Here is a 12,269-nt window from a genome sequence, read left to right as displayed (position 1 = left end):
TACAGATGCAGGGCACACCACCCTGCAGAGGGAAGCTGTTGCCATGGGGAAAATGCTTGGTCTGTAATGTTTGGGTGGACGGCACGACAGCATGACATCACACATACATAAAGTTTCCCAAGAACATTCAATTTCAAGAAGGTAATCTTCATTCACTGAAACTTCCATAAATCTCAGAGCTGTAGTTGATAGTCTGGTGGTCTTATTGACTGTGTTTTTTCCATTTTAGCTGAGTTTCATGGAAATATACCAACCTGGGGGGAATTACTTCACTTTCTTCAAACATGCATTAGGTTGATATTATGGTTCCTACATTTGTGCATAAAGATGAACAATGCTGTGATTTATAATGCTACCTTTGCTCATTCCTATAAGATATAGAGTAAATATTCATTACTTATGTCCTGTTTTTTATGCTCTGAGATAAGCAAACGTAAAATACAGGAGTAAAAGAAAGAAAGCCTGCAGCTTTGGATCCATTTGTTGCTCTTTTCTTTCTGCCTCCACATGCAGACTTTGAGCACTTCAATGCACATTGGTTAATGTTTAAGAGGCCAAATGTGTTTCACAGCATCGACGCTACGCAGTCAGCCTGAATGTCATCCACATCCACTGAGATTGTTCCTGAGGATTGCTTCAAACTGCACTTAGTGGCTTCAAGATGGGTAATCATTAAATTTTGGATATTTTAACTCAGGGAGAATATTTATATAAAATAAAAGTACAGTTCTGGTCAGATGTTCATATCCATTAATGAACACAATTTTTAGGGCAGAATTATAATGAAACACCTCAATTATTTTCAAAAACTAGGACTTTTTATTTTCCCTTTTATTGGGGAAAATAAAAAGGACAACAACGGAATGAATATGGAGCTAAATTGGGGCCATAAAATGTATTAAAAAAAGATTTGAAATAAAAAAATTCTAATGTTGATAAAGAAATCTTAAATCTAAAAAGTAGTTTTAAGCTTATTATTATTATTATTATTATTATTATTATTATTATTATTATTATTATTATTATTATTATTATTATTATTATTATTTCACTATTTAGAAATGATGCTTAGCAGCCCTGAACAGGAGCACCTAGTTTACATACTTTAGAACAACATTAGATTAGTTTTCTTTCCTCTTTATTTCTTTCCATTGGTTTGTTATTTTGTTTGTATTTCCTTTTAACTCATGTTAAGCACTTTGAATTCCCTTGTTAACAGATATGACAAAACCTTAAAGAAAGCAATCAACCCTCCTAAATGGTCAAAATGAAAAGCACAAATTAAATCTAAAATGTTATGTTAAAAGCATAACATTTGACAGATTATGACATAATTAAATGGGGGCATGCTTTAAAAGTAATGGTTACTATAAAGATAAAAAAAAGTCTAAATTTTAAGCCTGTGATGTAAGAAATGAAATTGGAGTTAATCTGGGTATTAAGAACTAAATTTCAAAACTCAAAAATGTATTCTAATAAAGATGTCCACAAATTCAAAGCAAATTTGCAAGGGATTCACAAAGGAAACAAAACACACTATGCATGATGTCATGTGTATCCTGCTTGATGGTTTGGATCACTGCAACTCTTTATCATTTACTCTCACTATTTAACATTAAAACAATGTATTCAAGATAGAATTTGTGCACTTAATTGTCAGTGTTACACAAATACAACAAAGCATGGTTGTGACTTTGACTTTTGTCTATGTTCTGCTAATGAGGGAGGAAGAGTGGAAACAAGCCTGCAGAAAATCAATAATATTGAACGGAGCAGCAGACAGGTAAACTAGAAGGGTAAAATAAAGACTTCAAAAGTTGTTTTCAGCTTCTACAGAACCACAAATCTGTTCACAGACAAAAAATAATAATTCTTGCAACAAACTGCTGAAACTGTGAAGAGTGAAAAGATATTAAGACAAGTTTCCTGCCGATGCTCATCTGAGTAAAGCTCTTATAACAAACTCACTTTCCTGTGATGTAATGCCTCAGCTGCTGGCGGTCACTCCTGGATTAAAGATTACCCGCAGCACACACAAAGAACTGCAGGATTACGATCTTGTCAAATTATGTACGATGCAGTACTGAAGCTAAATCTCCAGATAAATGCTGCCACTATAAAACGCAGGTGCTGTTTACTGCAAACAGCCCAGTCAAATGAGTTTTAGAGGTGGAAGATTAAAGCTTGCTTCCAGGGATATGAGAGTGAGAACGAAAAGCCTCCAGAGATTAAAGAGCTGCAGTGAGAAGGTGTCGTACTGGACTGAAGGACGTTAGCCCAGGTGTAACTACAGCATATGCAGCTAATACAACAAGAGACACATTTAGAGAGGGACTTAGTGCTGGAAGAAAATATAGAGTCATAACAGAAGTTTTTTGTGGTGTTGAAGATTTTAAGGGTTTCATAAAAAAACACACACAAATGTGTATGCATGCTATTATATTAAGATAATAATCAGAATATTATAAAGATATAATGTACCAAGGATTTAAAAGAAGATGATATACGTCTTGTTTTGAACCCTTTAACACTCACTATTTTTGCAGATCACCTGATATGTCCACATCTTTAAAATACTTGAATGCTGTTACTGAACTCAGTTATTTTGCAAGAAATTATACATAGTTTTTAGTATCTTATGCAAGGAAATATATATCTAGTTAGATTACTATCCCATTTAAATTGCCAGTGGAATCAGGCAGGTGATCAGACATTGTTGACCTTAGAGTCCCACTTATTTCCCTTTAGGCATAAAGATGTGGCAGATAACTATTGTTTAAAACCTCAATCTGGACAATACAAATGAGAATTCATTTCACTGTATGTTTTTATGAAACAACTTACTTGTGAGTTTTATTTTTGTAATATTTTGAGACTAAATTATCAGCTATCAAAGAAATCATTACTTTTCTGAAGCTGAACATTTGGTCAGTTTTCCAAGTTATAAATGGCACCAAATGTCTCAGCTGCACTTTGACCTCAAGATGAGGAAACAGAACTTATTTCAAACTTTGAGCCATTTTGATGGGGTCAGAGGTAATTTTTCATGCTACTGGGGAAGAGAAAACGTGCAGTAGTGAAGTACACGATCAAACACTGCATTTAATCCAAACGTGACCACTTTGGACACGTTTATAGAGAACATTTCCAACTCCTGGCTGAGACGGATCCATGCTGGTGTGCAGCAGGCGTCATTATGGGCGGTGGACTCCTCTGTCATCAGCATCCTCCTCAGCCAATGAATGACCCAGTGGAGGAGACACTTAACAGCGTCTCCAGCGCGCAGCGGATCAGAGCGCAGCGCCTGGCGCCACAGAAGCGGCTCCTCCAACTCTCCAACATCTGCAGCATCGGGAACGGGGCTGCTGGATCCGTTACTTGTTGATTTTGGCGCTAAGGACCGCGGCTGTGAAAAGAAAAAACTCCCTGATATGTGGATTTTTAACTAAAATGCAGCTCTGCTTAAACTACAGATGGTTTCTTCTGACACAATGAGAGGAAATTAAAACTGGAAGTGAGTACAGCTGATTGCAGAATCTGGATGAAAGCAACATAAAGGTTACAATAATGATGAAAATTAATAAAATAAAAACTTGCAAAGCCTGAAGGGAAGCCTTTTAGGGAGGATGTTATAAAAAACGCAGGGAGCCTTTGGATGTGCGCTTATGCGTGCGCCCTGGAGCGGGGATATCTCATGGATTTCCCTTTGTTAAGACCATTAAAGGATGGAACAGCAGGGGCTTCCAGATGACTGCGCGCTTTAGTGGAAATAGGCTTGGAGTAAAGCATCAAGAGAAATTCAGAATAATTAAAGATTAATCTTTTATCTTTATGAAGTCACCATTTTTGCTAGATATAGGCGAAGTGTTTATCATGTAAGTAATTTTTGTGCTCTTTAAATCTGTTTTTCTAGATCTATTTGTGATTGAAGTGCGCTTGGAAACTCCGGATTATCTTGTATTGACCTTTATGAAGAGATGGAGGATCCTTTTTGCAAAAGAAAAACGACTAAAGCGTAAAAATGTCAGGTCCATGTAGACCAGGTTCATTTCTGAACGCAGAGTCTCAATATTAAAGATTTTAAAATCACTTCTAATCTAAACAGAGTTTGATGGTTTCAGAGGGAGGACGTCGGGAAATCTGCTGGAGCGCAGATTAACGCGCGTCAGCTGGGTTTTGTTTACTATTACAGCTGCTGTTGTTGTTGCCCGGTGAGATTATTGCGTCACTACACCAGGTTTGTAGTACCATCCATCCATCCATCCATCCATCCGGCTGCAGTGCTCCTCACGTGAGCCACTGAAGCTGGTGCGCCAGTAACGTAAAGCCAAAGCGGTCAGTTTTACCGTCAGCAGCGCATCCAATTCACATGCCAGTTCGCTGCTACTGCAACTCGAAATACTGACAACAATGGATGTTTTCCACATTAAGAATACCCATGAGATGTCATGTGCTTTGCAACTCAATAACAGGGTTAAGTTAAATGTATTTACCTGAAGTTTTGTGGCTCAGATTACATCTATTTTTAATTAAACTGGCAAGGCCATAGCGATAAACAAAGGCAAGTTAATTAAAATACATTACAGGAAAATAAAGGAAGAAAACTATCAGCAAGTACATAAAAATTAAACATTACTATGTAAATTAATTAAATAAGACTACATGATAAAACAAAAACTGCTGAAACTGGTTAACGTAGTCAGAATGGGTTTGTGTGTTTGCAGATCTCACTGGTTTTCTCATGCGCATTTTTATACAAAGTATCTTCTCGTCTGTTTACTTTTCTTCTGTTATGGTGTTGCTTGTTGTGTCTGCAGTTCTTTGACAGCTGCACTATATTTAACCTGAAGGCAACAGTACACAAATGTAAAATGTGTAAATAGCAAATGAAAGTACTGCCAGCAGTCCTCAGGTAGACAACCTAAACATGCATTTATTTAGATATTGGATGTACATCCAAAAAAGTACGTCCGACTTTCATTCTTGCACTTTCACTATTAAGCCACCAGGGGTCTCTGACGACGTTCACAGTCAGCAAGTGTCTGGTGTCAAGGCTTTGTTTATAGATTACTGATTTGAGACATCTTAATGAGTCATATGACCCTGACAGGTGGTCAGATGACACCTAGTGGATGAACCGTGTAAAGTGTAGAGTTACAGATTAAGTGACGTGACAGTCATAACAAAGAAGGAAGAAAAGAAAGAGGCAATTATTGAGCTGTGTATGTTGTTAACGGTGACAATGCATCACAGTTATATTCTAACTAGGAAAATGAAACAATGCAGTGGCTGAAGGTCAGGTGTATAAAAATAGTGACATCTAGCTGCTCAACTTTAAAACTGCATCCAAACTACTGTGGAAGTGAAAAAATACACACTTGATGAAGCCCTGTGTGGCTCCTGATCTAAAATATATCTATGGATCCCAGCATGACAATGAAAAGTCAATTTATTTAAAAAGTTTATTTCAAAAGTGAAAATATTTATATAGATTGATCATATACAAAGTAATTTCAATTGTTCTAAAATTTTAGATGATTGTTGTTCATAGATAATAAAAAGACAATGACATAAACACCTTTTAATCCAAACATATTGTGGACTACATAGAGAAGACCATATTGATTTGATAGTTGTCCAGAATATAGTTACGGACACCGTCCAGGACAGGAGTGTCCAAAGTGCAGCCTGCAGGACATTTTTGGCCCTTGGAGAGTTTTTTTGCGGCTCCTGACTTCAGTTAAAAATTAATGCAAATTTATTTTTGCACAAAAGGATGATTTAAATGACGTTTTTCTCTTAATTAGGACTAAAAATGTATCCCAGATTAAAAATGTTTACAAAATACTGGCTAGAAAGACAAAATAATCGTCTTTAAATTACAGCTTCAACTACAGATTTAAAGCAGCAACAATCAGCCCTGCCTTTGCAGGTGAAAGCAAAAGACCTGGCTATTTAAACCAAATAATGATGTGTATTGCAATCTTCAGATACTTTGGACCAGATTGATTAACTAACTTAGTGAACAATTATTTTCCCTTCCACTCAACTTCACCAGTGAAGACTGTAACCAGCATTATATTAATTCATCAGGCCTGAATCCTGTTTCTCTCTCTGATTACTTTAGGTTATGATGTGAATGTTCAGCCTCGCTTGCTTCAATGATTGAGACCGGCACGCCAACGATGCTGGACGGAGCGGAAGCAGCACACTGCACCGTATGCTGCTGTACTCGGGTTAACAAAATCCTCATGGTGCTCTTCATGGTGCTGCTGATATTCGCCACCTTGTTTGGGAACTTAGTGACTCTGGCTGTGGTGGTGGGGACCAAGCACTTCCACACATCGCAGGGCTACCTCAAGGCGTCCCTCGCAGTTGCTGACTTGGCTGTAGGGATTTTTGTAGTTCCTCTGTCCGTCTACGCTGAGGTCTATCTAATGGTTGCTGAATCTGCACCAGAATGGACTTCGTACAACTCGCAATCAGTGAGTTTTCATCCATGCACCATCATCGGCCCGATCTTCGCTGGGTGCACCTTTGTCTCCATCACCACTATCTTCCTGTTGACAATTGAGCGGAGCATCGCAGTGCTGAGACCACTGCATAAGGACTCCTTTATTACCCGTAAAAGGACAACAATCCTCATCTTCCTCTCCTGGGTGGGGAGTTTCCTTCTGGCTGTGTCCCCCATGGTCTTCAGCAGTGAGATTGCGCTGGAGTATAACTCCTGCAGCAGGATGTGTAACTACGCCTTGGGGACCATTGGCGAGTTCCCCAGCCAGGCGTGGAACATCCTCCTCCTCTTTCCTGCATTTGACTTCACGCTTCTCGGTGGCACTGTTGTCATCAACATCATCTCTCTCTCCAGCATCAGGCAGCACTCTAAACACAGGAAAACCCTAGCAGAGACGGAAATCCAAACCACCAGTAATCCCACGTTTTCAGACATTAAAGCAGCAAAGACCATCGGGACTCTGACCGTGGCCTTCACCGCATCGTTCACCCCCATCGCCGTCTTTGTGGTTGGGAACGTTTTGGGGAACGAATGGTGCAACTTCTCCTTTTTTGCCTTCTGGATTTTGGCGACCAACAGTTGCTGGAATGTCATTATTTACAGTGTGAGGGATCAGAAGTTCAGACTTCGAGCACATAAACTTCTCATGCCTTCCCGCAGACAAAGCACAACAAAAACCTAAAACCTTACTGAAAGGTTTGAGCAGGTTGGTGTCTCTTAGATGTTAATGTGTTAAACCACATTGCGGGTTTCGTTCAGAGACACATTGCATCTGCATGTCTTGTGGGCAGCTGTAGTGAATTGGCTTGAGGTTGTTTATTTTTTACATAAATAAGGCCTGGCCTGTTTCTGGATCACATGGACTGGATGTAAATATTCCTCTCTGCAAGTGTTCATCTTGTTCTGTGTAATGTTAAATAGCTGAGGCTGGTCTCAGTTTGTGAACTGGTTGTTGACTTGAATTTAATTGATTAAAAACTGATTAAAACAACTTGCTTTCTCTTTTCTTGTATTGTAAATACATGGTAATATTTAAATATAACACACATTTGCCTGAGGTGCTAGATTTTGTGGAAAGTTATATGCACATTATGTTGGTTTTTGATTATTAATTCTGGTATTCCATCAAAACGATGAAGATAACACAAAATACATCGAAGGAAAGCAATTTTTTGCGTAGGAGCACTTTAAAATCTCATTAAAATTCTTGGTACCTATAGCTGACATTTATATACATTGTATAAAAAGACAGAAAAATGTTTTTTTTCCCACTGTCTGACATTAAATCTGACTAAACATTTCCTGATTCAGGTCAGGATTAATTAATTTATTTCTATTTGCTAAATGCCATAATAAAGAGACAGACTCTACTAATGACAACCCCCTTAGTGGGGGGAATTTCAGAAGCACTAAGTAAACATAGTGTAAAACTATTTTGTTTTGCTGTTTTTATTTATTTATTTTCAATGGGAAAGAATATTTTTGTTGGTAACCAACATCATTCTCATTTTTATGGTCGGCCTGAATTTCCTCTCATTGTCGCCGTTGTAGTTGACATAAATTGCATCATTTTGTTCTCAGCCTCATCTCATCTGCCCCTTCTTGTCACAACCCTTCTGGCAAACTTTTTGCCCCCCTCTCTATACACACCACAATATGCAGTACTTCATTATGGAAAGATCAGATTGCAGAAAGTATTAGTCATGGACATAGGGCCTGAATTTCTGCTCAAGGAATCGTGCATCCCTGTGCCAGCTCTGAATTCACTGTTACCTTTTCAAAGATGTTCTGCATTCCAGTCTTATCTGTGCAGCTCATACACAGCAGCTAAAGCTTTTGACAACTTCCATGCATATCAAGAGTGAAGAAAAGCAGGGCGAACATAAATTGAAAAGGAAAATGAATAATGTCAAACAATGCATGAAAAGGCTTCTTAAAATGAATCTGAAGTGGAAAAATACAAGTTATCTTCTTTGTTTTGGTTGTGTGAGACATGCAAACTGTCTGTAGAGATCAAACTCTGGTAATAAAGATTGAAAACAAATTACTTTCCTGAAATACCTGCAATGCAGAAAAAGCAAATGTTTGTGATGCACAGGGTTGGTTACTGTCAAACTTAATTTATACAGTAATGGAAATGTAAAAGGTCAAAACACTAATCACGAAAAACTGTAAAAATAAAACTGAAATTTCATAGTTAAATGCAGTGTTTAAGTAAATCTGTATTCTGTTACTACATCTTTTCACATTATTCCTCCATTGTTCTGATCTCTAATTCATACTATTGCTGATAACAAATATTCTCACTTCTACTAGTTTTTTCCTCCCCACAAATCCCATTTCACATTGAAATTATTCATCTCCGCCGGGCATATCTGCTCTAGAGAAATGTGTTTTGTCTGTGTAAACAAAGAAGGTGAAACAAACCAGATAGTTTCCTATCTGCAGCTTTCTGTGAAATTAGCTGTGAAACTGATGAAATGAGGAAAAAATGAAAGGAAGATTAAACACACAGGTTCTGCATTTATGAAAACATGAATCCTTATTGCCTACTGTCACTATGTGCTCATCAATGAGGAGTGAATGCTGGAAGTCAATGACTCGATGAAATCTGTGGGTTTCTGTTGATAGAAAACTTCTTAACTAATTTGATTAATAAACTGAACTTCACTACATTGTTTGATAATCAAATTGGAATATATGTAATGGACTTGGAATCAGGCTTTATGATTCAGTTAAACTGATATTTGTTATGGAAAGTGCTTTGAGATGATATGTTGTGAATTGGGGCCGAACTGAATCAAATTGCAGATCTGAAATTAAATTTGACTTTTCGCCAACCATGCTTTATGCTTTGCTGTGAATGAAATGGTAAAATATATATATAATCTGTTGGTTTTTGAAAGACTTGGAAGGCAAACTTTAAATTCCTACATCCCGTGAAAAGCTCAGAAACCTGTTACAGCTGCACTGATTCTGTTGTACAAAAAGCCTTTGTGAGAAAAAGGGTTCGATTTGCCGTGGAAGCTCTCTGTGTGGTCGTTGTCCGTTGCCACCGGTGAGTCACGGTGAGCTCTCATGAAAGAATCCTGGCCAATAAGACCCAGAATTAAAGACATGAAAGGAAAAGAAAGAATTGATGGCAACAAGCATTAAAGAGAAGAACTGAGTGAAACTGAAGTGACTTCAAGAAGAAGAAGACAGAAGATCTGAAAGATGGCCACGGCAGATGGTGAGAGAATAACCAGTGACGGTCAGTCAGTCGCATGACGTGATAACAATCTCTGTTAGGCTGGTTTCACAGATGACCAGGCATGTGGCCAAAGTTCAATACTTTCTCAAAAAACACACATTTTATGTTTCAAATGGCCTCATTCATTTGTCTGACAAGTCAGCAGATCTTCGTACTTCAACAGTTTCCAATAGGTCTATTGGCTATACAAAACATGTGCATTCAAATTTTTTCACAAAATTATCCTCAGATAATGAGATTTTATTCTAGTCGGTTCTGGCTGTTTTGAGGTTATTCCAGATTGAGCTGGTTAAGGGCCTCTGTCACTTTAAATCCAACTAAGCTGCTGCTGGCCACGCCCCCTGAACTCAACATTTTGCACTTGCATGTGAAAATGACTGCAGACAGATGTGCAGATATGCAATCATAAATCTTTGAAAAGCAGAAGTGAAGCCTTCTGCACAACCAACAAGAATACAGCAAGTGGTTTCTGGATGGTAAGTCAACAACAGTACACTTGTTTTTTTTGTTTGTTTGTTTTTTCCAGCAGCCAGTGTACAATGGATACAGTAGAAAAACCAGCTGATCAAATGTGCTGGAGTTCAGTTTGGGTTGCTAGGTAACTATGCAGTGTGACTCAAAAATCAGGAGACTTTTGAAATGGCTGATTTTCCAGACACCAAAAAACATTAACTTATCATCAAAAAGCGGTTGGGTGTTTACTTAAGTGCTTGGGTTGTTTTTAAGACCAATTGAGAACCAAATGGAGGCATAAAAATATGCAAATTATGAATTTTGCTTAATAGGTCCCCTTTAAAGGAGTCTACTTTAATAGTGAATTCACAGGAAATTATGATGATGATTTTTGATGCTGACATTTGAAAAAAAATCTACTGTTTGTATGTTCTTGTCATGTAAAGCACCTTGAGCAAACTGTTACTGAACTGTTAACTCATGAACATATTTGTGTGCGTTTTTAATCAAAAGAAGCATTTCAGTCAGGCTGGTTGTCAGATTAAAAGTACAATTTGAAAATAAACTTTAATGCACTTAAAGTGCACTTAATGAAATGTGCATTAAGTGCACATTTATAAACCAGACCAATAAATGTTTTGGTCTGATGCAATTATTAATCCTAAATGTCGTGTTTTTATTAGATGTAACCATAGTTATCATACATAAAGGCTTTAAAATATCAGTCCATGACTGACAGAAACATAGCAGTTCGCAGTTTCAGATTCTGCACACAGTCGCACATTTACTTTCACCTCACTTCAGAAATTCCCTGGAAATGTCAGGCTGCGTTAGAAATTTCATCATTAAATTGCTGACTACATAAAAAATACATATTTCTGATACTGATGTAAGCTAGAGGCATAAAATCAAGTCAAAGGGGCTGAACATGTAGTTGCTGACAGCTGGAGATGTTAGTCGACAACAAGAAGCTGCAGTTTGGACACAATGAAGAGTGATGAGTGGAAAAAAAGACAACGCAGGCAGGCATCTTAAATTCATCCTCACTGTTATGACAGAATGGTTGCAGGATTAATAATAAATCCGCAACAACTTCTAAATATTATCGACTGCTGGCTTGGTGGATTATTTTGACCACCCGCTGCTGACTACAGAGAGAGACATCAAATGTTGATATCAGTATATCACTATTGTTTAAACACATTTACTAAAATAAAAGTTTTCTGGAAGTGTCTCCTTGACAAAAATAAAATAAAGAAATCCCCACCTGCTTGGACGAACAAAACATTTTTTTATAAATACCTTGATATTTAAAGAAGATGCTGAGAAATGTGATCAATTCATCCAAATTAATAAAAAAATCTCTGTTTTTAGTACAAATCACAGCTCCTCAATTTAAAATTATAGGTCTGAATTTCTCTATTATAGCAAATTATTATAGCAAGGTCTGAGGATTTAATGTAACAAAATGTGGGAAACTTAACGAAGCATGATTACTTTGTCAAACTATTACATATTTGTAATTTAATGAAACAGCAAGAAAGTAGGAAATGTAATTGTTCTGCTTGTGTTTGATGTAATTTCTTCCTTTTGAACTTCTTGGAGTCTGCAGTATTTTATTTCCCTAATTTAAATATTCTGCTAGAGTTAAAGAACGTTATCTGAAAGACAACACTGAGAGATTTTTTAAATGTGAACCATAAACACAAAATCAGAATAATAACATCGATTTATAATATCAGCAGACAGTTTCTTTTGCTCTTTATCTCCAGTTTGTGCTCTGATGTCTGTGCAGATTTGCCTAATTAGTCTCTTAACAACAGACCAGATGCTTCAAGCTTTTGTGTTGTTTCACCACTGTGAACATAAACAGATACACATGTTCAATTTTTATCTTTAGATAATCTAATAATCAATAATCTGTTGGTAAAACTTTATTCAATGACAACCCGTTTTTCCACCCTCATTGTTAGTCAAAAAGGGATTTTAACTTGCTTTATTTATCATACAAACCTTAAAACAAGGAAAAGCAGAAACCACCAGAAGCAA

At 37.2% G+C, this 12,269-nt stretch overlaps 1 protein-coding gene across 1 annotated transcript; it reads left to right on the top strand.

The window, feature by feature from the left end:
• The first annotated feature begins 3,280 nt into the window (after positions 1-3,280).
• LOC106955111 (beta-2 adrenergic receptor) lies at positions 3,281-7,505 on the top strand. Its single transcript, XM_015045088.1, has 2 exons — positions 3,281-3,514; positions 6,128-7,505. Exon 2 carries the CDS (start codon positions 6,162-6,164, stop codon positions 7,194-7,196), a length of 1,035 nt encoding a protein of 344 aa, XP_014900574.1. The 5' UTR covers positions 3,281-3,514; positions 6,128-6,161; the 3' UTR covers positions 7,197-7,505.
• Positions 7,506-12,269: the final 4,764 nt, after the last annotated feature.

Source organism: Poecilia latipinna, unplaced genomic scaffold, assembly GCF_001443285.1.
Source record: "Poecilia latipinna isolate Pla-1442-1.1 unplaced genomic scaffold, P_latipinna-1.0 Scaffold707, whole genome shotgun sequence".
Classification (NCBI taxonomy): Eukaryota; Metazoa; Chordata; class Actinopteri; order Cyprinodontiformes; family Poeciliidae; genus Poecilia; species Poecilia latipinna.
The sequence above is the reverse complement of the archived record's forward strand: the minus strand, read 5'-3'. Positions and strand labels throughout refer to the sequence as shown.